Here is a 25,983-nt window from a genome sequence, read left to right as displayed (position 1 = left end):
ACAAAAAATCAGCATCTGCTTGAGTCAGTCCTGTTGGAGTTCAGCAGATTAAATCCAAAGATGATGATACCAGTGATACTTGGCACTTCCATAGCACCATGCATGCAAGTGGAATAAATTGTGGCCACTTACATGAAAAGACACGGTTGCCAGGGAGGATCGAATCCTGGAACTTCTGCAATAAAAGCACAAGCTGTTCTGCGAAATAAGTTCCCTGGTAGCAAGTAGCAGGTTGTGGAGTCTCTGGGTTCAGCCACTAGAGGGAGACATAATCACAAGCACTAAACTAGTGCTTTACGAGAGGCTCTGAAAATGACAAAGGAGAGTAGGTATCAACCTCTCTGTGCAACCATTTATCCATCTGTAAAATGAGGTCAAGTGATTTACTGAAGATGAACCGCAAGTCTGTGGGAGAGCTGGAGACAGAACCCTGCTGTTCTTGACTCTCAATCCTCGATCTTAACCATTAGGCATATAAGGGCCTGATTCTCATTGATACCACACTGGCAATGTCATGGAACTTAAAGTACTGGCACGCGCATGTGTGTATGTGTGTGCAGGCGCATCACTGACCTTTATTGGAGGAAACCAAAACAGCTTGACTGTGTGTCATAGACCCTGTGTTGCTAACACCCAAGGGAGATTCTCCTTTTGCTTAAGTGAAAGGGGTCTGCAATTTCAGAGCAGGAGGGTGTTGGTTCTTGATAATAATTTATATCCAGTCTAAGGCCACTTTCCATTGCCAGAGTAGTGTAAAGGGGCATAAATATAAATGAGTCAGCCCTATATGTGTTTAAAGAAAGATTACAATTCTTAATGAGCTATTAATGTCAGCTCCAGTGCTAACCTGAGTGTTTTGAATTTGGGTGAAAGATTTCTGCCTCAGCTAGGTCCAACCTAGCTTCTTCTATATCACTCACAAAGCAACATGCTTGAGAGAGTTCAGTTATATCAGTATATTGGAACATATTCATGGCCACACAGGAACCTCATGGCTATCGCTATGCTGAACATCACGGCCATTCAGAGGTATACAGAAGCAGTGGAAATTAGTGCTAAGACCTTCCTGCTCTGAAATTACAGACCCTTCTACTTGAGCAAAAGGAGAAACCCACTTAGGTGTTAGCAGTACAGGGCCTATGATACACAGATGACTGAGCAGTTCTGGTTCCATTGATAAGGGTAAGTTCATTACCATATAATAATCCACCTGCCCACTCTGCCTACCATTTCCCACCACAAATGATGATACAAAATCCTCATTCTTCTTTCCCAGAAAGTGACAGAAACTCAAGGATCCCCAAACCCCTCCCTGCTATTCATTATGCTCTGTTGAACTACTGGGAAGATGGAGCTGAACTGATTGATGGGTTTAATTTGTGCTGGATGGTGCTGTTCTGACACCAACAAGAGAAATGATGGATGCTTTTCCAGTGGACAAATGGAGTCTGTCGGCAAAGTTGGGAAACTTGGGAAGACAAGCTGAGTGAAGTTCAGTCTAGATACTCAAGGAGAAGTGAAGGGGGAGAGAGGGAAAGAATGGAAATGCGGTGCAAAAAAGGAGTGGATTGGTATAACAATGAAAAGCATCCAAGAAGAAAAAAACCCACGTGAGGTGTAGGCCTGTGAAATCGCAAGTCAGAAGCTAGAGGAGAGATCGTCGCCAGATCAACAACCCCACCCCTACCTGCTGCTGCTCAGGCTTTCAAAATGCAGTGATTAGCACTGGTAAGAGCAAGGACCAATCAGTGGTTTTGGACTGAAGATTTTTGCTTCTTTCTGATCAGTTTCACGTGCTCTTGGCCTTATGGCTCTCGGTTTTCTTGGGCAGCAGCATGGCCTGGATGTTGGGCAGGACACCCCCTTGAGCAATAGTCACTTTCCCAAGCATTTTGTTGAGCTTCTTGTCGTTACGGATAGCGAGCTGCAGATGGCAGGGAATGATTCTGGTTTTCTTGTTGTCCCGAGCAGCGTTGCCAGCTAACTCAAGAATCTCAGCGGTCAGATACTCCAGCACCGTGGCCATATACACCGGGGTTCTAGCCCCCACCCGCTCAGCATAATTACCTTTGCGGAGCACTCGACTCACCAGGAACTGCAACCCAGCCAGCGAGAAGCGAGACTTCGCCTTAGCCCTGGCTTTACCTTCTTGTTTTCCTCGGCCTGACATGGTAAATCACGAGCCAAAAACTCCTATGATTTGTTGCTGAGCACACTTCTCACCCCAGCTCTGCCAGTGCATCTCAGGCTCCCTTTGACATTTTAGAGCTGGTCTTATATATTTGTAGAAGCTGTGTGAGAATTACAGCAGGACAGGGAAACCAGTCCCTCTGCCTGCAAGCTCCTCCAGTTCAATCACCTCCTTCCCCCCCTCCCCTGTACCCCCTGGATCAGATCAATTACCTTTCCTAGCCGCTCTCACAGTGTCTTGTGCTTTCTCCCAGTACTGAAGAATGCTTCCTTTTCTCACCCTCATGTGCTGCTCCCATGGTCTCAAAGCCACTTGCACTTCTCTTCTAGTGCACACCTCAGCCTAACAACCTTGGAGTCCTCTTGCCTGCACAGCTCGCTGATGATGCAAGGTAGCAGCCTCTGTCCAGCACCAGCCCTGGCATGGCAATGCTTGCAAGTGATGAGCATGTTCTGGAAGAAGGTGAAGTTGCACCTATCTGGGGAAGTGCTAAGGTGTCCTCCCATAACTGCTACACCCCTCTGCCCATTGCAGTGCCCTCGTATCGGCAAAGGGCCAATAGGGGCTGAGGTGGGGGAAATCTCTGGCCCTTCTATGGGCTATGCTCATCACCTGTGAGTATAAGCAACTTGTTGTGGGGCTCTCCCACTAGGAACGCCCGCAGCAGACATCAGTTCCACCTCTCTGAACCTGCTCCCAGTAGCTATTCTTTCTGGGAGAGGGAGGCCCAAATCCTTCCATGTTGAGCACTTAGACATTCTCTGGCACTCCACAAGCTATTTGTCTTATGCTTATTCCTTGCCATCTTAGACATGACACTTAATTTTGTAATGTGGCTTGGAGAGGCAGTGCCACTAATGCATAGTTGTGCCTTCATAAGTCTAGCCCTGCCTAAGTCTTTCCCCAACAGGGATTCTCAGCCATGCCAAATTATTTGGAGGTGTTTGGAGGAGAAGGCAGCATAGGCTATAATTAAACAGGGCCCACATCAACCAGAATCTCAGGAAATTTTTAAAAAAATCAGGCCCTTCCTATACATCTTGTCTACTTTCTCCAAATCTCATAGAGACTCTTCTGCCCATTTCCCCACTGATTTTGGATAGGCTCTTGGGGCCTAATTCTGCCAAATAATGGGCACAAAAACTGAAATCAGTGGGACTTGTGTCCAAATAACTGATAGCAGAATTGGGCCTTTGTTTTCTAACTCTCCCTGCTGTGTCGAGACCTCTCAGATTGCCAAGCCCAGATTTCAAAGATCTGTCTAGCCATCTGTCCCGTGTTCACTGCCACAGAAGCTGAATGCCTACATTAAGGATATTGTCTTATATCAGGAAAACAAGAAAGAAAACATCCTCTAAGTTATTTCTCCACAATACTTGCTTAATGTTTTAAATGATTTTTAATTAATTTTATATGCAGGTTTATATGTATGTTTCCAAGAATAGAGCCTGGGGATTTCAAATTCTTCACTATATTGGCTGCGTACCAAGGATTCTCTGCATTAGAAAATAGTTTGTTTGTTTTTAAATACTATAACTCAAAATAAAAAAAAACATTTAAAAATAGCCTGCAGGCATCTGGCTGCACAATAGGATGACCAGATGTCCTGATTTTACAGGGACAGTGCCAATATTTGGGGCTTTGTCTTATGCACCTGTTATCCGCCCCCCTGTCCTGATTTTTCACACTTGCTATCTGGTCACCCTACTGCACAGGGTCTTAAGGGTCTCAGCGTATTATGTTCATCTTAACACTTGAAGCTACTGCTAATAACAACAGCTAGCACCTTGATCCTGCGAACTGCTCTATGCAGGGCAGACCCCCTGTGCTTATGCAGAGCAGTGTACAGGGACGGTTCCTTATGTAGCATTTTCTTGGCTAGATCCTGCCCATATAGTCCCTCTGCACCAGCCTTACAGCTGCCCAAAGGAGCTAGCTCTATATCAGCCCCTTTACACTGTCCCCAGCATAGGAAGCTTGTTAAATGCAGGAAGGGAAGGGGGGGTCAGAGCATGTTGTGCTCTGACAGTTCCAAACCAATAGCTCCTAGCGGCTTCATTACAGGCTGGTATAACTTAGAGTAGCCTTGGGATCGCAGCAACTTTCATCCAGAGCCAGACTGGCTCTCAGTCAGTCCCAGGAGCCATGGGGGGAAAGAAAGGTGGCATGAAGTTCTCTCTTCCCTTGCCCCACGCTCAAGTGTACCGAGTGGTGCTCTGTGTATTGAGCCCTCTATTTCCAAAGCACATAAACACCAGTCACCGGAGGTACGCATTATCATCAATTTATCATAGACGGGGAAACTGACACCCAGAGACTGACCCAAAGTTACAGTGATTCAATAGCATGGTTAGGATGAAAACTCAAGAATTTAAACGACTTTGTCTCCTAAGGTTACACTGCCTCTCCTCGGGCCATATTCAAAACCCACTGAAGTCAGTGTGAGCCTTTGCAGCCACTCCACTTTGGATCTGGCCCATAGTCACTACCACACCAATGTCACAAGCCCATTCACTCAGAAAAGTTATTTTTAAAAAAGTTCATCTCAAAGTGTATATTGACAAGTTATTTATTTAGATGGGGTCTGAGAGGCTCAGGAGCTTTGTAACGAGATACAGGGCCTGATTCAGCTCCCGAAACTTAGGGCCCAGATCGTCAGGTGGCATAAATCAGCACACAGGAGAAGCTCAGAGTTCCGAACACCTGGGGAATGGAGGTTGTTCATAACTCTGAAATGTTGGTAACTCTTGAACAAAACGTTTTGGTTGTTCTTTCAAAAATTTACAACTGAATATTGACTTAATGCAGCTTTGAAATTTACTACACAGAAGAAAAATGCTGCTTTTAACCATCTTAATTTAAATGAAACAAGCACAGAAGCAGTTTCTTTACCATGTCAAATCTTTTTTTTTTAAACTTTCCCTTTTTTTTGAAGTAGTTTACATTTAACATAGTGCTGTGCTGTATTAGCTTCTTTTTGTCTCTGCTGCTGTCTGACTGTGTACTTCCGGTTCCAAATGAGGTGTGTAGTTGACTGGTCAGTTTGTAACTCTCCTGGTTTGTAAATCTGAGGTTGTACTGTAGTTCTGTTGAGTTTAATGGGAACTACATTGAGCCTTATACTCACACCATAAAGATCTGTTTTTTAAAAAGCCTAACTCTATCCCTGCAAAGATAAGAATAACTATTCTGAATCACATCAGTGATCCTACCTACTCCAATATCCTGTCTCCCATAGTGGACAATATCTGTTGGGTGGTTTCTTTCTTTTTCCATGAAGGGACTTAAGCGCCTACATACATTTTGAGAATCTGGGCTGAAACCGATAGCTTTGGAAATTGAAATCCTCTATCTAAAGAACAGTGGCAGTGCAACCTTTCCCCACCAACATGCTTTAACACTGATCTAGAAGGGCCATACTGGGGGTGAGGATAGCTCATTTTCAATCACTGCTGAACCTCTGAGCTCTGCAGAGACTGCTGACAGAGGCCAATTATTGTTCACGTAATTTTGTTCTTGTGGCTTGGACACCTGCTAGAAAGTGAACTAAAGCTGTCAAGTGGTTTCCCTGAAAGATATAAACCAAGTGGTAACCGTTTTCTGTCACAACATCCAAGGTGCCTTCAAAATGGTGACCTATAGGTGAAAAGCACCATCTCTGTTTAGCAATTCCTTCGGTCATCCTGTCTCCTCGTGTATGTTAGCACTTTTGCTATATTTGAGGTTACAATTCTACTTCCATTTTAACCCTATTTTCACCCAATCTATTTTCTGAAGAAACAGTTTCAAAATTAATACTATTCATACAAACGCAGGAACCAAATCCTCTTTATTACTCCAGCAAGTATGTAGTACAGCATCTCTGCAAGGGAATCAGACACCAGGATGATGGGTGAAGTATGCAAACCTGAATAGTTTGATATTATTACCAAAAAAAAAAAAACATACAAAAATCATGAAATTAGGAAGATGTGCACTTAACCTCCCTACTCAATCTCATTGTTTCTGTTCCCATTTTGCTTTCTGAAGGATGTCTGTTTAGGCCCTGCCTACAAAGACTTACACATATACAAAGCACATGAGCAGTCCCACCAAGATCTCACAACCTTAAAGTTAAGCACATGCATAAATCTTTACAGAATCAGAGTCTTCAGTTATCAGTGGTTTGAGGTAGGAGTACTTGTGGCACCTTAGAGACTAACAAATTTATTAGAGCATAAGCTTTCGTGAGCTACAGCTCACACGAAAGCTTATGCTCTAATAAATTTGTTAGTCTCTAAGGTGCCACAAGTACTCCTTTTCTTTTTGCGAATACAGACTAACACGGCTGCTACTCTGAAACCAGTGGTTTGAGGTGGAGGCCTTTGCATAATTAAGATATATTTTATGCAAGATGGCTCATGTAAGATATCACTGGAAAGGTTATAATTTACTGAATGTTATTATCCAATCTGTATGCATGTATCATTTCTGTATCTAAAGTTAGGAATATTGATTATGTAACAATTACAACTATATATGTATTTGGGAGACACCCACCAGACAACAGGTCATCAGCTTTGATGGACCATTAGGAAGAAACAATAAGATTTCCAGGATACTAATCTCTCTCCTTTCTGAGAGGTGTCCTGGGATTTAGCTGTGATACTACTAGGTCAGAGTAGCAGCTGTCAGAGTAGCAGCCGTGTTAGTCTGTATTCGCAAAAAGAAAATGAGTACTTGTGGCACCTTAGAGACTAACAAACTTATTAGAGCGACATCCGATGAAGTGAGCTGTAGCTCACGAAAGCTTATGCTCTAATAAGTTTGTTAGTCTCTAAGGTGCCACAAGTACTCATTTTCTTTTTTAGTAGCAGCTGTGTTAGTCTGTATCCACAAAAAGAAAAGGAGGACTTGTGGCACCTTAGAGACTAACAAATTTATTTGAGCATAAGCTTTTGTGAGCTAAAGCTCACTTCATCAGATGCATTCAGTGGAAAATACAGTGGGGAGATTTATATACACAGAGAACATGAAACAATGGGTGTTATCATACACATTTCAGAGTAGCAGCCGTGTTAGTCTGTATTCGCAAAAAGAAAAGGAGTACTTGTGGCACCTTAGAGACTAACAAACTTATTAGAGCATAAGCTTTCGTGAGCTACAGCTCACTTCATCGGATGCATTTGTTACAAGAAAATAACAGAACGCCACTAGCCATCACTGTCAGCCCCCAACTAAAACCTCTCCAACGCATCATCAAGGATCTACAACCTATCCTGAAGGACGACCCATCACTCTCACAGATCTTGGGAGACAGGCCAGTCCTTGCTTACAGACAGCTCCCCAACCTGAAGCAAATACTCACCAGCAACCATACACCACACAACAGAACCACTAACCCAGGAACCTATCCTTGCAACAAAGCCCATTGCCAACTCTGTCCACATATCTATTCAGGGGACACCATCATAGGGCCTAATCACATCAGCCACACTATCAGAGGCTCGTTCACCTGCGCATCTACCAATGTGATATATGCCATCATGTGCCAGCAATGCCCCTCTGCCATGTACATTGGCCAAACTGGACAGTCTCTACATAAAAGAATGAATGGACACAAATCAGACGTCAAGAATTATAACATTCAAAAACCAGTTGGAGAACACTTCAATCTCTCTGGTCACTCGATTACAGACCTAAGAGTGGCTATCCTTCAACAAAAAAGCTTCAAAAACAGACTCCAACGAGAGACTGCTGAATTGGAATTAATTTGCAAACTGGATACAATTAACTTAGGCTTGAATAGAGACTGGGAATGGATGAGTCATTACACAAAGTAAAACTATTTCCCCATGGTATTTCTCCCGCCCACACCACCCCCCACTGTTCCTCAGATATTCTTGTTAACTGCTGGAATTAGCCAACCTTGCTTGTCACCATGAAAGGTTTTCCTCCTTTCCCCCCCTGCTGCTGGTGATGGCTTATCTTAAGTGATCACTCTCCTTACAGTGTGTATGATAAACCCATTGTTTCATGTTCTCTGTGTGTGTATATAAATCTCCCCTCTGTTTTTTCCACCAAATGCATCCGATGAAGTGAGCTGTAGCTCACAAAAGCTTATGCTCTAATAAATTTGTTAGTCTCTAAGGTGCCACAAGTACTCCTTTTGATCATACACATTGTAACCAGTTTTTGAAAAACCAGTCAGAGAACTCTTCAATCACTTTGGTAACTCGATTACAGACCAAAGTTAAGCATATGCCACTAAAAGTGACAATTCTTCAAAAAAAAAAAAAACTTCAAAAAATGACTCCAAGGAGAGACTGCTGAATTGGAATTAATCTGCAAACTGGATACAATTAACTTAGGCTTGAATAAAGACTGAGAGTGGATGGGTCATTACACAAAGGAAAACTATTTCCCCATGTTTATTCCACCCCCGCCCCCGCTGTTCCTCAGACGTTCTTGTCAACTGATGGAAATGGTCCACCTTGATTATCACTACAGAACGTCCCTCCCCCCCTTCCCCCGCTGGTAATAGCTCACCTTACCTGATCACTCTCCTTACTGTGTGTATGGTAACACCCATTGTTTCATGTTCTCTGTGTATAAATCTCCCCACTGTATTTTCCACTGAATGCATCCAATGAAGTGAGCTGTAGCTCACGAAAGCTTATGCTCAAATAAATTTGTTAGTCTCTAAGGTGCCACAAGTCCTCCTTTTCTTTTTATTTCTAGGTCAGATGGTCCTGTCACCTGGTACTAAACATTATCTTGGACTTCTAGTAATTTTCCACTAAAAAGAAGGGGAGGTCAAGACTGGGGAACAAAAGATCCCCATCTTATGTAAATTTTATTTAAGGTTGGGGAGGAAGGCAAACAGCACTTTCCTCCATTGTCTGCCTGCCCAAGAAGAAAGACTGCTGACAGTACCTGAAGGGACAAAGGAACTGAACTGTGGGAGAGACAAGGGCTGAGTCCAGATTGTTGTGGGTGGCTTTGGCTACACTTGCATGTTATACCGCAATAAAGCCTCCCAGAGCGCTCTACCTTACTCCCTGTCCACACTGGAAAGGCACGTAGAGCGCTCCAACTTCTTGGCTGGAGTGTTCCTGGTACTCCACCTCCCTGAGAGGATTAACAGCTGTTGCGCATTGGCTGAGAGGCTCCAGCTCCAGCGTAAAGGGGGAGTAACATTATTACGCACTGATTGACCTCCGGAAACTCCCTATAATCCTTTTAACTGAAGCATCCTCTCCTGTTTTGTTGTGAACTCCGGATGGGGAAGTACGTTTCAAAGCTCCCTTGGGGGGGGGGCTGCTTATCAAAAAAACAAACACAGCTACTGTTTGCTTTGAATGAATGAGAGGCAGGCAAGGGGGCTCCATTTGGAGTGCTGACAGCTAATGTTTGCTGGGGGGGGGAATAGGGCAAGCAGCCCTATTTTGCCGTTTTGGCAAGCAGCTGCTTATCTCATCTATGAGAAAAAAAAACAGCTGCAGTTTGCTTTCAGTGAGTGAGAGGCAGAGGAGGAAGGAAGGGGGGTCTGTACTTACAAGATAGCATGCTGACACACTCTCAGCACCCCCAAAAACCCACTCTCTCCCCCCCATTTGAAAAGCATGTTGCAGCCACTTGAATGCTGGGATAGCTGCCCATAATGCACTGCTCCCAACGCAGCTGCAAATGCAGCCATGACAGTGCGCTGGCAGCTGGCAGTGTGGACAGACTGCAGCGCTTTCCCTACTCAGCTGTACGAAGGCGGGTTTAACTCACAGCGCTGTACATCTGTAAGCGTAGCCAAGGCTTCACTAACAATGTCTTCACTAGCAATGTTAAAGCGCTGTGGCTGTGTAGTCATGGCACCAGCGCGCTGTAATAAAACACCTCCATGAGGGGAGTAGCTCCCAGCGCTGGGAACACGGTTCCCACCGCTGGTGCACTGTCTACACTGCCACTTTACAGCATTGAAACTTGCTGCACTCAGGGCAGGTGTTTTTCACAGAGAGAAAGTTGCAGCATTGTAAAGTGGCAGTGTAGACAAGGCCTAAGACAGGAGTCTAGTCTGTAAAGAGAAATACCAAGAACTCTAAGCTACAGAAACTTTACAACTTGCCTAAAACAAGATTTAGGGTGAGAAATTACTTCTTGAAACCACTCTCTTTAAGATCTTAAGCTTAATATGTGCGTTTTCTTTTATTTGCTTGGTAATATGCTTTGTTCTGTTTGCTATTCCTTAAAATCACTTAAAATCTACCTTTTATAGTCAATAGACTTGTTTTTGTTTGCTATTAAACACCGTTTGTGCCATTTATAACTGGGGGGGGGGAGCAAGAAGTTGTGCATCTCTCTATACACATTGAAGGCAAGGGCAAATTTTTATGAGCTTGTGCTGTGCAGAGCTTTCTATACAGCACAAGATAATATTATCTGTGCGAGGCGACGTCCTAGCCGAGTCCCCTCACAGAGAGCTGGTTGCAGACTCTGTGTATTTGTACAGGGGTTGGTGTGTGTGCGCCCCCTGCCAAAGGCTGGAGAGCCTAATTCAGCAAAACAGGGAGAGGGAACCTAGGCTAGTAGAGCAGGCAGGTTCAGTTACATCCCAGTACATCATGGGGCATCCCGGGGGAGGGGGGGGTCCAACCCATCACACCCACCTCCCACTGAACTCAATGGGAGTTAGGAGCCTAACTACCTCTGTGGCGTTAGTTACCACCTGCTAGCCCCCACGTGGCAGGAACAGGCTTTCTCCTAGGGAGGAGTTCCCCCCTTTTCTTGGCTTGGGGAGCAACTTCAAGTCCCCCCCCAGCTGAGGCAGGATTGGGGGGCAAAGGGAGGGCGGCAGCCTGTCCTACTCACCCCCCCGGCCCTCTGCCATCCGCAGCCACCGCTCCCCGCCGGCCTCCCTCCAAGATGGCCGCCCGCGCCCCTCCTCCCCTCCGCGCTGCAGGGCTCCGCCCCCTCGCGGCTCCCCGCCGTCACGTGGCGGGGGCGGTTTGTCCGCCCGGCGACGCCGTAGTCGCTGCCCCTCCTCTTGCCCTCGGTCCCGGCGCGTGGTGGCCTCTGAGCGCGGCCGGCGAGAGGAAGCCTCACGCCCCGGTTGTCCCGTCCCGCTCCCCAGCCCGTTCCGCTATGTTGGGAGCCGCCCTGCTCCTTCGCCGCTGCACCGTTGCCGGCCTCCGTGGCCTGGCCCGGGGGGCCCGACAGCCGCCCGCCGCCGCCGGTGAGTGAATGAGCGAGCGAGCGAGCGAGCGAGCGGCGCCTTGTTCCCTCTTCTCCTCTCGGCGCTGGCCCCGGGCCGCTGGAGCCCGGCTGCGCTGCTGCCCCCTGCCCGGTTCTGCCCCGGTCCCCCTCAGCTCCGCGGTCCCGGGCCGGGGGGAGCGCGGGAGCGCCCAGTTCCGGGAGCGCCCAGCGGCGGGGCGCGGGGGGGGGGGCTGCGGCGGCCCGGCAGCGCCGTGTCCTTGTGGTGACCTGCGGTGTCACTCGAGGACTGGCTGCACCTGCGGCCTAGTGCGCGCCGCTCGGGCACTGCCCCGCGGCTGTGGCAGCCCCGGCCCCCACCCCCGCGGCTCGGCTGAAGCCCTCGCGCCGCCCCGTGGCATGAGTGGGGTGGGGGGCCCGGGCTAGGACACCGCCCTGCCCTGTCAAGGTTAGCCCTTTAAGGTCGAGCCTCCGGTGCCTGCGCCGGGGTCCCCCGAAGCGGGAGCCGCGCCCGCCAAGGAGCGCCGGGGATGGCTGCATCCGTGGCCGCCACGGGAAGGTGACATTGAGCTAGCTGAAGGGGAGAGGGAGGTGAAGCCTGCACGGGCACCTGTGCTGGCCTCCCTGTAAGGGAGAGGAGGTAGTGTTGGCCTGATTCTGCCCCCCTCCCCATCCTCCCGATGGGAAGCGGGTCTCTTTTTCGGGAAGGGCAGCAAAGGGGGCCAGGTTAGCTGGGTCCAGCCCAGCTGGCCTATTTCGCAATGCTGCTACCTCTGTCTCTATTGCCAGTTTCGCTTCCTCTTTCATGCTTCAGAGTAGCAGCTGTGTTAGTCTGTATCCGCAAAAAGAAAAGGAGTACTTGTGGCACTTTAGAGACTAACAAATTTATTTGAGCATAAACTCAATCTGTTAGTCTCTAAGGTGGCACAAGTACGCCTTTACTTCTTTCATGCTTGTGTCTCTTTCCACTCACCATCTAGCATTTCTGCAGTGACTTTGATTTGAAGATAGTTGGCACCACTTGCAGCCACCATATGGGCCTTTCTATAACAAAGCTAACCTGTCTGTGGCGTGCAAATCTTGATTCGTGTAAATCAGCCTAGTATGCTCTCCTTGTTCTCCCAGTTTTATGAAAAATATATATTCTGGTTAATCTCGCATGCCTTGCAACCAAAGGGAAAACGAATCTTGAGCGCAAGAACAAGTGTTAAGGTTTACTAATCCTCAGATTAGTAGCACAGTGACATGTCTGAACAACAGTGGTTCTCAACCAGGGGTACACAGAGGTCTTTCAGGGGGTTCATCAACTCGTCTAGATATCTGCCTACTTTTGCAACAGGTTATGTAAAATGCACTAGCAAAGTAGTTCCAAACTAAAATTTCATACAGTGATTTGTTTATATGGCTCTATATACTATACACTGAAATGTAAGTATAATATTTATATTTCAATTGATTTATAATATGGGAAGAATGAGAAAGTAAGCAATTTTTCAGTAATAGTATGCTGTGGCATTTTATTTTTATTTCTGATTTTGTAAGTAAATTGTTTGTCAGGTGAAATTTGGCGGTACACAGGACAAATCAGACTCCTGAAAGGGGTACAGTAATCTGGAAAGGTTCAGAGCCGCTGCTGTACAGGATACTGTGAGATCTGCTAAAGAGCATATCATGCTCTTGTCTGAAATGATTAGGGCTATTGGTTGCAAAAATGTACCACTTGTAAACTCAAATCTGTGTCTACAGTAAATTTATAATCTATCCCAGGAATGACTCCTGATTTATCTTTGCTTTTCAAAAAGAAAATGAAGGTGGACTGAGGAAGTTGATATTGCTGCAACCCTGTTTCTAGGAAACCACTTGAACACTTCAGAATATAAACAGCCAGACTACCATTAAATCATAAGCTTGAAAAGAATACCTATGTAAAATTTGTTGCTGTATCTTCCTTGTTTTCTTCCTGGTCTTCAATTCTGTATCTTGATGTGCACTCTGTTGAACTGCTCATCAAGATTAAGCTTTCTCTGATTCCTTTCAAGCACCTATGTTTAAATCTCTGACCTAGGCCTGGTCTACACTTAAAAAAAACTAGGTTGGCATAACTATGTAGGTCAGGGGTGTGAAAAATCCACCCCCTTCAAGTGGTATAGTTAAAACAACCTAAGTCCCTGTGTAGAAAGCACTAGGTCAATGACAGGTTCCAGAGTAGCAGCTGTGTTAGTCTGTATCCTCAAAAAGAATGACATAATTCTTCCATCTGTCTAGTTGCTGCCTCTTAAGGAGGTGGATTACCTATGCATACAGGAGAATCCCTCCCATTGGGATAGGTAGTGTCTATGCAAGCATTGCTGAGATGCAGCTGTGCCACTGTAGCATCTTGAGTACAAACAAGCCCCTCGTCTCCCTTCTCGTACACCTCTTCTGGTTCCTCATCTTTTGTATTCCATCATTACTAACCTTCTTACACAAAAATCTGTGTGCTGCCCTCTCTGCTACCCTATATGCTTGGAGTGTCCTTTCATGTTTCCAAGTCTCCATCCTTACCTCATTCAAATCTCTCATAAGACCCACTTTTGCAGAATCATCTCCACAAAAATGTTTCATGCTTTTAAAAAAAATTATGCCCCCAAGATACATTTGTCTAAACTGAGTAACTGTATAAGAATATCTGTAAATTTGTATTTCCTTCCTCCCACTTTCTGGTGCGTGCTTCATTCCTGTATAACTTTGTCAAGTGCATCACTAGATTGTAAGTTCTCTGGCACAGAGACCTGTCTCTTGTTTTTTGTGAAATGCCTAGCTAGCACACTTGAGTATGGTATACAATGTCCTGTCTTGGATATTTGGGCTGTCTCTGTAATCGTACAGTTTTGGGCCTCCTGAAGGTGGGAGATGTCCTGATTTTCTTCTTGTGACTGTGGTTTCCTTTCAAGGATACTGTCTTTTTAGCCTTCAGAGCCTTGGATTTTGCTTCTGTCTTAGCAGGGACAGCCTCCTCCTTCGCCTGTCTTCTATCTGTGGGCATGTCTTCACTCAAACTTAACTTTTAAAATCTCTTTAAATGGTCTTTTTTTTTCTTTTTTTTTTAAATACCTCCACTTCCTCTCCCCTTCCCCCAGCACTCTTCTGACCTTGTCTTTTTTTCTACCAATCTATTTTACTTTTGCTTTTGTTGTGTCCCTGTCATCCTCTGGAGACAGCTGAGTGCAAGTCTGGTTTGACCACCAAATAGAGATGGAATATGTTGGATAATGAGGGGTAACAGTGAATTTGAGGCTGTCCCCTTCTAAATGTGGGTATGTTGACACATCTTCATCACAGTATTATTTTAGTATGCATATCACATTCCAGCTTGATCTAAATATTTTATAAATGTCTATCAACATTTTGGAATATCTCCTATAAAAGGCAGGTGGTAAGTATTATCCACTTTTACCTATGAGTAGACAAGATGTTTGGAAGTTGTAACTTGCCCACGGTCATGAAGCAAGTAAGCAGTAGAGTTAGGAATATATTCTGGAAGCTTTGAGTTCTAGCTCCTGGCTCTTAATATTCAAGTGTGAAGGTATCTATTTCTAAAAGGAAGTTATTAACTTAGTTGGCCCGTAACATATATTTTGTAAACATGCAGTTTTAAAAACTAAAACCAATGGACATATTTTTATGTCACTTCTTAAAAAACTTTGTTTAATCTTCAGTAATTACAACTCAAAACACAGGCAGTAAGAATTAGAAAGTGAAAATGACTTAATTGACTTCTATATAGGTTGTAATACTATGCTCATCACCGTAATACTTGAGCAACTTCCAGTAATGCATTAAGCAATATGGCTATTTATTGTATTTGTTCTGTCATCTTTTCTCTTGGAGAAGTGTGTGCAGTAGACTGTCGTATGTTGGAATTTTTTGTAATGCGTATGTTGCTATATATGTCAGAAAAAGCAAAGTCAAAGAAATGCTCCTTTTGCTTATAGTGGAAGATGGTGAAGATTATGATGGTGTCCCTAGGCTCTGTTTGCCAGAAGCTGGGAATGGGAGACAGGGCATGGATCACTTGATGATTTCATTTTCTGTTCATTCCCTCTGGGGCACCTGGCATTGGCCACTGTCAGAAGACAGGATACCAGGCTAGATGGACCTTTGGTCTAACCCAGTATTGCCGCTCTTATGATGGTCCTTAGTTCCTCTGAGAGCTCATTCCACAGTCTTGGGTTGATGCCTGAGAAAACTCTCCAATACTTCCATTTTCCAACTTGAGATTTTGGGGGAGGGAAGGGGGGAGAGGAAAAGCAAATCGGTTTTTTAAAATTCACACTTTTAATCTTAAATTTAGTACCCCCACATATAAGGAACATTATTTGAAATATGATTAAGTTGACAGCATCCTTTTAACGTAAGTAGCCATCATTATAGAGTTGTACTACATTTAAAGCATAAAAAATCAAGAATATGCCAAATGAGGGTCTGATTATTGCAAAGTGGTTCAGAATAGCCTTCGTTTCTCTTTTCTCCAGATCCCTGGAATACTTGGATTCCTGGAAGGTGAAGGGTTGTCAGTCATTCCAGTCAAATTTAATGAATTTCATTTGACTTCCAATTAGCTACAATGCAGCGGTATACCTGAGGGAGTTCATTGTCCATCCTAGTAGGAAGGCATTGTAATAATGTGGAGAGTTGTATCTTTTTAAGAGAACTCTATTTGATTTCTAAATCAATAATTCGTAATCTCCATTTTGAATGACGCAATAATCTGTTACATTTTGGGGAGCATTGAATACCTTGTGAAAGCTTTGTTCAAAGGATGTACTGAATCAATATCTGGCAAGAATCTGTTGCACTCAGGTCATTTGTAAACATAACTTTAGTCTGACTCAGCGTATATATGTACTGGAGAGAATGGATGTTCAGGAGAACATTCTTTTGTATCTTGCAATTTTTTTGTAATTATGATCCATTGTCTTAAGTCACATTGTGTTTTTAGGAAAATTGTTTGCTTCATGCTTAATGGTAAATTAAATTTCCTAGTGTCACTTCAAGCTAGGGAAAAAAAAAGGCTAGTCAGCATGAATAAACCAAAGTATAGCCTAGTAGTCCTTAACACACATTAAACATTTATATAGTTCTGTAAATGCAGATAGCACTTTACAAAACATAGAATAAGACATGCCCGCTCCCCAGAGATCTTAATAAAACTTTGGTCAACATGAACAAAATTAATGTGTTGCATCTAAGTTAGAAAGGAACAAGTCTTAACTTCTTTCCCCTTTCTACTAGACTCTTGTCTTTAGGGTTGGCTAGGTTGGCAATTAGTGCTATGCTCCTGAGTGCAATTGCTCTTTCAACAGTAGCAATCATAGAGTGAAATTGATGGGTCTTAGTCATTATCTTCCGTGGGTGGAGCAACTGGGGAAGCACTTACTCTTGAGAGTATTCAGAGTAGCAGCTGTGTTAGTCTGTATTCACAAAAAGAAAAGGAGTACTTGTGGCACCTTAGACTAACAAATTTATTTGAGCATAAGCTTTCGTGAGCTACAGCTCACTTTGTCGGATGCATTCAGATGAAGTGAGCTGTAGCTTACGAAAGCTTATGCTCAAAAAAATTTGTTAGTCTCTAAGATGCCAAAGTACTCCTTTTCTTCTTGAGAGTATGGATCTAACTGATGTTTTGCACAGCAGCTAGTCCCATAGCTATTAGTTGCTGTTGGCAAAGGCTACTTGTTCTCCCTTGTTTAGTGTTCAGAAAGCCCCTTGTGATAAAGAACAGTATTAGGAGAGGAAACTAGATTACAACCATGTTAATTGAATTCACCTTAGAATCCAGCCCACTTTTATTTTATTACATTTAAATAAATGTTTTTAAGAAACTGTCAGATACTCAAGTTTCAATGTAAACTTAGTGCTGGATGACAACCCCTGAAGACTGAAGTTCTGTGCTGACTCATTGCATAGCTGTAGTAGTGATGATGCAAGTTTCCCCTGCAAGGCTTCACTATTCTATTCTTGGGGTAAGAGTAGTTCTGCTTCCAGGATGCCCTTGGAGACAGCAAAGGTGTTTTTTGGGGGGACTGGGTATTTGTACACAAAGGCACTTTACACAGGCCACTGAACAGCCATTAACTGAAAGTTAGCTTTCATCCAGTATTGAACCTGGGTACCCAAACTTGTGTGTATCGTGCTACTCCTTCCTCTGAGTCATCCAATTGTCTTATGCTCTCAGTGTTTCTTACAGTTAGAAATAGGATTTAGAAACTAGAAAACATTTCCCCCCCTTAGATTACAAAACCAACTACTTAGCAATTGTAGGGCTTACATGGGGAAATCATTTCAGAATAAAGTAGGGTGTAAACATGAAGCACAAAAGCTATTCTGCAATAACTCCCTGGGTGGATGCTCTTATTCTGAAGTAAATGCCTACATAGGGAGCTATTGTGGAATAGCTATTCTGGTCAATTTCCCCATGTGGACAAGCCCTTAGGAGGCAGGAACAGTTGAATTCACTTTCTCCTCTCCCACCATTTCATTTGGAGCAAAAATTGACATAATGTTAGCTTGCAAATATCCTTGTGAAGTCATAAATGATGACCGTGTTGCCAACTAGATACTGTAAATAGAGCTTCCTTAACTCTGACTTTCATTTTTGACTGGTTTGCTCTGCAGCAAAGGAGCAAAAGTACTGCAGTGGTCTTTCTTTTTCTATTTGGGGACCTGGAAGCCTTTTTTAAAATGAGTTGTTCAACAGATTCTAACAATTTCAAGGTGATCACTTTTATTAAGCATAAACTAGTGCTTTTTTGAGAGCTGGTAACTACATTTTTGAATTCAGTTCGTAAACATTTTGTAGATTTGCTCTTTCAAAGGAAGAGCAAACAGTTGCTTGAAAGGCCTTTACTTGGACCAACTTACCACAGAGCACATCACTGGGACTTTAAATGTACTGAATTAGTGACTCAGATCTATTATGTACTTGCTGCATCCTGACTAAGGTTATGTCTACACAGCAAAGAAAAACCCACGGCTGGCCCATGCCAGTTGACTCAAGCTGCAGGGCTGTTCCATTGCTGTGTAGACTGGAGCTCGAGCACTGGGATCCTCCCACCCCTCATAGTCTTAGAGCCCAAGCCCGGAAGTCTACACAGCCTTGCGAGCTCAAGTCAGCTTGCATGGGCCAGCTGTGGTTGTCTAGTTGCTGTGTAGACATCGTGACTTCATAGCTGCAGTCTCTTGGCCTAAGTTTTTGAATTAAATTTCAACCCTTTCCTATTCCTTCGTCACACAGCTGTGTTGCCTGCTCGTTGCTACTCTCATGGGACACAAGAGTCAGATGAAGAATTTGATGCTCGCTGGGTGACATACTTCAACAAACCAGATATTGATGCCTGGGAGCTCAGGAAAGGTACGTTAAAAGGACAGGAAGGAATGTCTGATACTGAAATACTCATGGCTATGGTAATATGGGGAAACCTAAACTGCTTTGAAATATTATGATCACTGAACGTTACTACTATGTCGGAAAGTAAAAGCTTATGCTATAGCAGGGCAGATGTGCTGTGCTGTAGGAGGGAGCTCAGAAATTCTCCTAAAATTCACTTCCATAATACTGAACTGTACAGTGTGTGTTTTCTAAACTACCTTGAATGACACAAACTACTACACTTACTATAATATTAGACATTTGTGAAGGAGTTAAAAGAACCCAGGAAACTCCAGCGTAGTCGTCTTAACTTACTCAGTGCTAACCAAGGGCATAGGTGATGGGGTCTTGCCTTTTCTAGGCGGTAGAGACCTGAGATTAGAAAGTGGGGTTACTTGTGTAGTCCAAGTGCAATCAGTGTGACTTGCTGCTTCATTGTGATTGCTTTGTATCAGCACTCTTCAGATGATCAGTGATGTAGTACAGTGGTTTTCAAACTTTTTTTTGGTTAACCAGTTGAAGAAAATTGTTGATGCCTGCGACCTGGTGTGGGTGGGGCTCAGGACTGGAATGCAGGGGTGAGAGCTGTGGGTGGTGCCGGGAATGAAGGGTTCAGGGTGTGGGAGGGGGCTCTGGGCTGGGGCAGGGGGTTGGGGTGCAGGAGGGGGTCAGTGCTCTGGGCTGGGGATTTGTAGTGCAGGAAGGGGTTGGGGCATGGACTTACTGCTGGTCAGGGCTCTAGGCTGGGGGTGCAGGCTCTGGGCTGGGGCCAGGGATGAGGGGTTTGGGGTGCAGGAAGGGGTTGGGGCACAGACTTGCCTCTGGTGGCTCCCGGTCAGGTGGCTTCCCACCTGTCCTGGCATCATGGACCATGCCCAGACGCAGCCAGCAGCAGGTCCGGCTCCTAGGCAGAGGTGCGCAAGTGATTCCGTGCGGCTCTTGCCCGCAGGCATCTCCCCCCAGCTCCTGGCCAATAGGAGTGCAGAGTTGGTGCTCAAGACGGGGGCAGCGCACAAAGCCCCGTGGCCCCCCTGCCTAGAAGCCGGACTCTCTGCTGGCTTCTTCTGGGGCACAGTATGGTGTCAGAAAAGGTAGCCACTTTCCTGCCTTAGCTGGGCAGCCCCACTGATGGGACTTTTAACATCCCGCTCAGCGGTGCTCACCAGAGCTGCTAGGGTACTTGGTTGCTGAGCAAGGCAACCCAGTGCCTTACATGTGGTGACCTAGTACTGGGTACCCATACTTTGAAAAACACTGATGTAGTAGACCTGGAGTTCACTTCTTATAGCTAAGGCTACGTTTTAGTCACGGATATTTTTAGTAAAAGTCATGGGCCGTAAACAAAATGTCACGGGCGTGTGACCTGTCAGTGACATTTACTAAAAATGCCTGCCCTGACTAAAACTTGGGTGGGGGGCCCGTGGGCGCTCTGAGGGGGCGGGGGGCTGGCAGAGCCTTCCTTCCAGCTCTGCGTCCCTGCAGCTCCCAGTTGGCAGAAGCAGGGGTCAGGGCAGGGGCTCTGCTGCTCCCATCACAAGCACCGGCTGCTGCAGCTCCCATTGGCCGGGAACCACAGCCAATGGGAGTTGCGGGGGCAGGGCCTGTGGGCCGCGTGGGGCCATGCTGGTGGGAGCCAGGGTGTCCCCCTGCCCCTAGCCCTCTCCCACACACCCAAACTGCTGCTGCTGGCCCAGGGGCTGAGCCAGCACCAGCCACAGCAGAAGTCTCGGAGGTCACGGATTCCATGACCTCTGTGACAGATTCGCAGCCTTACTTATAGCATGTACAAAGTGAGTCTAATAAACATGATGCTAGTGCAGAAAGGCTTTACTTTCTTGCATCTTCATGGCAAACTCTTGAGATGAGGGAGGAGGATTACTGTGTAGCTAAGTGAAATATTTGCTTAGATTTCAACACATTAACTACAGTTTTACACTGGAATTTTAAAGAATCTAATTAAATTTGAGATTTTTTTTCAGTAGCTGATGATTGTCACTTGAGTAAAAATTGATCCCAATAGGAAAAGTAACTGAGTTCAGCTGTTGCTTAACGAATGTGAATAACTACACAAATGGAATAATCTTTGGAGGTTGACTATATAGCTTAAGAGTGGCCATTGCTTACTGGAAACCTGTATAATAGCTCTTCTAGTTGACCTCAGCCTTTGGTCTGAGCCCTGAAGTTTTTTTTTATAATGTCAACTGTTGTGGAACCTAAAACCAAGGCTTATAAACTTGTGCTCCTACACCTGCAGAGAGTTGACTTGCAAGAGTGAAAGATAAGGAATCACACTCTTCCTTTAGAAGTTAAAAGGAAAGAGGTGGAACAGAGACATGGACAATTTTTTTCCTTCAGTGCATTTGTATGAGTGTAATTGAGTGTGCTTGGTTAAATGTGATGGTTCTGTAACTGACAGCAGAATGGCATGTCAAGGTATGTAGTCTGACTTTTTAGGAGCATGGATGAAACTGGTGCTCAGTGGCTTAATGAAACCTATCTTTTCTGTTAAAGCTTTTGTAGATAATGAGATCACATGACTAGCATCAAACTGCAATGGCAAGGAGACCCCCCCCCCCCCCCCGGCTGAACTTTGAAAAACTCCCTCGCAACAGGTTCTAACCCTCCTTTTACCTCTTGGATAATGAGGGTTTCTCAGGCTGTCTTTCTTATCTTCTCATTCTGATAGGCATGAACACTCTGGTGGGCTACGATCTGGTGCCAGAACCAAAAATCATCGATGCTGCTTTGAGAGCATGCAGACGGTTAAATGACTTTGCTACTGCGGTCCGCATCCTAGAAGTTGTAAAGGTCAGTATAGTGGTATGTTGGAAATGCTGCTGCTTGTGCCTTCATGCTGCTGAAAGGGTTTTAAAATGGAGATGAGTCTCCTAGCTTCTCATGTTACATTTTCACCCACTTAAGCAGGGGAAACCCCCAGTTTCCTGATGGTACTGAAACTAGTAATTTGACTAAGATCGCATGGTCAAAATCAGTTTTAAATGGTTACTGTTTAAGTACCAACAGAAAATCCCTCCTGTACAGGATCACAGGTGTAAATGCACTGGATACTGCTGTACTTCTTCCTTCCCGTCTCTTGACCCTCCTCCTTAGAGAACAGAATAAAGAGGGGTGAGCCTTTGCAACTCACATTGGAGAGTATGAGAAAAGGAACATGTCCCCTCTTCTTCACCAGGCAAACTTGTAGGAGAATTGTATGCTAATGGGGCCTGACTTTCAGAAGTGTTTATACTGGACATATCTTGTAAGGGAGACCAAACTGAGACCTTGCCTATCACCAAATCATCCGAGACATACACATGAATATAAAGAGCATGGCTGTGAAAGTCAAACAGCTCTATACAACTGTAGCATTTTTTCAGGGAATTTAACAAAGATGAGCACATGCTAAACTTATAGTCTCTTTTCTCTGTGCCATGTCTTTTTTGCTCTCCTCCTCTTCCCTCTCTGCCAGAATGACTGGCCACTGAGATGATTCTTGAAAATATTTCCTTTGGGAAAATGTAAGGGATCAAATTGGTTTATAACCTGCCTCCAAAACTACTCCTCTAAAACCCTTTTTGAAAGACTTTTATGGAGGTGACTTCTCCTTAACCCCTGAACAGACATGAAACTAAAGTTTTATGTTTTATAAACTGACCCTTTTCTTTGGATTTGTTTAGATATTAGTGCATTTCTTACTCTTTTTTGCCAAAACAATCAACAGGCAGCCCTCAAACTGGTCTGTAGAACATGTAGAGGTGTGTGGAGAGCCTGCTGTTCACCTAGTGCTGTTTTTCCTTGTTTTCAGTTTGTATACAACTATATATAATCATTACAGATAGACTGGGAGCGGGTTTGCTGAAGCACTCAGCTTTGGCCCAACTCTGCTTCCATTGAAGTTAGTGGAAGTTCTGTGCTGCTCAAAATCCCAGCCCACCCATTTATTTTCCATGTAAGCAACTGCTGTGGTTTGTCAAGCAATGAGGTAGCCTGCATGATAATGAATGGGGGAGGGTAGTCCACATAACTGTGGTTTCAGAGTAGCAGCCGTGTTAGTCTGTATTCGCAAAAAGAAAAGGGGTACTTGTGGCACCTTAGAGACTAACAAATTTATTAGAGCATAAGCTTTCGTGAGCTACAGCTCACTTCATCGGATAAATGTGGTTGGGTTGGAAGAAGTCCACATTATGAACACTTGAAAAACCCTGCAGTAAATGAATGAATTTAGCTACTACCTCTTCGTACTAGATTCCAGCCAGATAAGTACAGCGTGTGGTTAGCAGACTTCAGTGTAGATATTCTGTGGAAGGCTCAGCTGATTTACTGTTCTTAAGCTGTGGTACAATGTTACCTTTCCAACTAATTGGGGACAAACTATTTTATCACTAGCAATAAGTGGATCAAACTGTAGATCCTGTTGTGAGTACATGATTCTCAGACACACAGACAGACATAGTCTGGCATACAGTGCAACGTTGATATATATTTATTTATTTTTTGGCCATCTCTTTGCTATTGAATTAATTTTTCTCCTCTTCTGATTAGGACAAGGCAGGCCCTCACAAGGAAATCTATCCTTATGTTATCCAGGAACTTAGACCAACTTTGAATGAATTGGGAATCTCCACTCCAGAGGAACTGGGCCTAGACAAAGCATAAACATAATTGGTAAGGGGGACCGTATCTTTCTAGAACCCTGAGATGGGACTACGCACCCTAAAACTCCTTTTAAGGGTATATAGTAGTCTTCCTTGGATATAAGGAAGTCCTAAAGAGAAGGAATGCATGTTTCATGGGTAAGACTTTTGGGACTTGCACTACCTGGCAATGTGAAACAATTCAGTAGTGCCTACAGTAAGGCTATGCTCAGTGAAGAGTTCCAAGTTCTCTTTTTAGTTATATATACAGAATGAGGGTGTCTCGAGTCCAATTCCTAATTGTAATGTGTTCTGTGAAAAGAAACCAAAGGGGCTGTGGGTGAGAGACTGGTGTTGCAGACTAATCTGAGCATGGTTTAGTAAATGGAGAGAGGCTTTTGGAACAGAAATCATTGTAACGTTCAGTTACTGAAATATTAGCCCCAGAGTCTCTAATGCATCCTAAAAATGAAAGGAGGTTAAAATTGAGACAGATGTCTCTTTAAAGCCAAGAAGCCTAAACTCCATTCCTAAATGGAAAACTTTAGATGGTGCCTCTAATAAAAGTAAGAGGGCCTATCAAATACATTTGTCCAAATACAGCAAGAAGAAAGAAGATATGTGGAGAGAAACATTTTCATGTGTTGACAGTTTTGATCACCTAGCTGTAGTACTACTAAAAACTAACAATGTGTTTCTGCTGCTTGAGGGGGGTCAGGGGAAGAGGCACTATTCAGTGTTCTAGATGTTTGCTTGATTGACACAATTACTAGTCTTTAAAGAATCCTCATTTATTTTCAGTGTTGCAGCTTTGAGTCTGTTGCCTGAACCATAAACTCATCGAACATTAAATCCCACCAAATGAGGGTAGATCCATCCTCATCATCGTATTCGCTCATTATACTCCACAATGAACATAGCCATTATATGGACAACATACCCCCATATCTCAATGTCTGCACTTTGACCCGTTAAACTTTTACCCCCAATCGGGAAGATTGCAGATTATGTATTCCTTACGCCACCCGCTCCTAAACTGAATTTCACAGCCCTTGATAATCTGTACCTTATTCCCTGATAACCAGAAACTTCTATGCCTAAAGTCTGTACTGTTTCCTTTTTACTTCAACATTATCTAAATAAAATTATTAAGCTGTTACCATACTTGCTCAGAAGTATGTATGACTTTTGCTTCCCAGCAGTCTTTGCAAGAAGCTCTTTCCTTCCATGTGGAAGGATCATCCCATATGAAACTATGCTAATCTTAACTTTTAACGTCTCAGTTTATCCAACCTTTTTAAACAGAAGATAGGGAATCACTAGTGTCCTGTTCTATGCTGGGAAGTGGTCACGTTGCTGGCAACAATACACAGTATTGAAGCTGCTAATGTAGAAGGAATAAATCCTCTGCACCTTTCACAAAGTGTGATCTGGCTCCACCCAGTGCTGAAGGGAACAGTGCTATTTTCAGCTGTTTAAAAAGCACAGCACTGGCATGGGGGATCCCTTGCTTACAACATAGTCGACAGGTCAATTTCTTAGTTTAGCTAGGGCTTAGGTGCTCTGTGGGCAAAACTCCTGTTGGCTTCAGTAGTTTCAAGTGCAGTGCTTGCAGGATCAGGTCCTACTTATTAAGGCTTGAAATCCTTGGTGGGAGATAGGGCAGGGGAAGGTATTTTCAGTGCTTTAAAGGTGATGGATCTGTTTTTTAGAGTTAAACTTCAAAACTGGTATCTTCCTCAAATTCAAATATGACATGAAAGGGAATCTAAATCCTGTTTTAAAGTAGTAAATTGACCACTGTCTAACATTAGCTAATGCTTATGTTGCTGCATCACTGGCTGACAGCTTGGTACCAAAAGGCCCTCAGCTGGCCAGTGAGTATCTATCACAATAGCAAGTAAGCTGCAGGCACTGAATATAAATGTTGATTATTATGTAGACCAGAGTGAAGCATAACAGGACTTTCAGTGATGATGCAACTGATGCATGTCAATTTGTTTATTAGAAATGTCTTCACTCTTGGAAAATAGTGAGTTATACAGAAGATGGCTGAGTTCTTAAGATTAGATATATGTAACCTTAAAGCATCTCAGACTTTGCATTTTCACCCATTTTAACAACTTCAACAAATTGGTTTGTTTTAAAGGGGTAAAAACTGAGTTTCTAACTTTTTTTTTTTTTTTTTTTAATGCCCTGGGTGGAGTGGTAATGCTAGGTCACTGGTGGTGGTACTGCTCTTCTGAAGAACTTGACTGTTAAACCTGGCAATGTGTTGATTGAGTGATGGGAAGAACACCATATGGTCTGAAACTACCTGAGACCACCTAAAATGGTGTGGTAGTATGGGCCTGCTTAAAGTAATTTTTTTAAACTAATCCCTTATCTGTTCTCTTCCAGATGGGCTGCACATGCATTTTATTAATGCTCCCTGATTGTACACAGTTGCCTGGAGACACATGTTAAATATTACCTTATTTGAAATAACTTCCTTCTTTATTGAGTCCCAGTGTATGTAATGTGAAGTTGGACCTAATAAAGGAGAAATGGGTTTGAACTGA

General features: G+C 44.1%; 2 protein-coding genes and 1 long non-coding RNA gene across 7 annotated transcripts in view; 1 reads left to right on the top strand and 2 right to left on the bottom strand.

The window, feature by feature from the left end:
• LOC122456011 overlaps positions 1-11,097 on the bottom strand; it is a 23,149-nt gene extending 12,052 nt beyond the window's left edge. The window contains exons 1-3 of one of the 4 annotated variants that reach the window (XR_006274608.1): positions 11,033-11,095; positions 2,404-2,643; positions 133-256 (exon numbers count right to left, since the gene is read on the bottom strand). This is a non-coding gene — a long non-coding RNA (uncharacterized LOC122456011). Of the gene's footprint in view, positions 1-132; positions 257-2,403; positions 3,502-10,868; positions 11,012-11,032 lie in introns of those variants that run through there. The other 3 variants (XR_006274609.1, XR_006274610.1, XR_006274607.1) reach the window with 3 other exon arrangements.
• On the bottom strand, positions 544-2,396 carry LOC119862509 (histone H2A type 2-C-like). Its single transcript, XM_043493407.1, has one exon. The coding sequence runs from the start codon at positions 2,168-2,170 to the stop codon at positions 1,790-1,792; it is 381 nt and encodes a 126-aa protein (XP_043349342.1). The 5' UTR covers positions 2,171-2,396; the 3' UTR covers positions 544-1,789.
• LOC119862107 (cytochrome c oxidase subunit 5A, mitochondrial) lies at positions 11,072-25,983 on the top strand. 2 transcript variants are annotated; one of them, XM_043493406.1, is made up of 6 exons: positions 11,072-11,396; positions 11,843-11,848; positions 18,651-18,767; positions 21,472-21,593; positions 23,331-23,453; positions 25,823-25,983. In XM_043493406.1, exons 1-5 carry the CDS (start codon positions 11,087-11,089, stop codon positions 23,442-23,444), a joined length of 669 nt encoding a protein of 222 aa, XP_043349341.1. In that variant the 5' UTR covers positions 11,072-11,086; the 3' UTR covers positions 23,445-23,453; positions 25,823-25,983. The 2 variants fall into 2 exon arrangements, with proteins under 2 accessions (XP_043349341.1, XP_038274046.1); XM_038418118.2 differs by lacking the exon at positions 11,843-11,848.

The sequence above is a fragment of the Dermochelys coriacea genome, chromosome 10 (assembly GCF_009764565.3).
Source record: "Dermochelys coriacea isolate rDerCor1 chromosome 10, rDerCor1.pri.v4, whole genome shotgun sequence".
Lineage (NCBI taxonomy): Eukaryota > Metazoa > Chordata > Testudines > Dermochelyidae > Dermochelys > Dermochelys coriacea.
Note: the sequence above shows the minus strand (reverse complement) of the source record. Positions and strands in the feature narration are given on the sequence as shown.

What these genes read in the sequence shown, in the direction of transcription:
- LOC119862509 (XM_043493407.1), bottom strand. Translation starts at nt 2,170, where the DNA reads ATGTCAGGCCGAGGAAAACAAGAAGGTAAAGCCAGGGCTAAGGCGAAG.
- LOC119862107 (XM_043493406.1), top strand. Translation starts at nt 11,087, where the DNA reads ATGGCCGCCCGCGCCCCTCCTCCCCTCCGCGCTGCAGGGCTCCGCCCC. An exon ending in TGCCTGGGAGCTCAGGAAAG is followed by an intron (nt 18,768 to 21,471) that starts GTACGTTAAAAG and finishes TCATTCTGATAG; the next exon opens with GCATGAACACTCTGGTGGGC. An exon ending in GCATCCTAGAAGTTGTAAAG is followed by an intron (nt 21,594 to 23,330) that starts GTCAGTATAGTG and finishes TCTTCTGATTAG; the next exon opens with GACAAGGCAGGCCCTCACAA.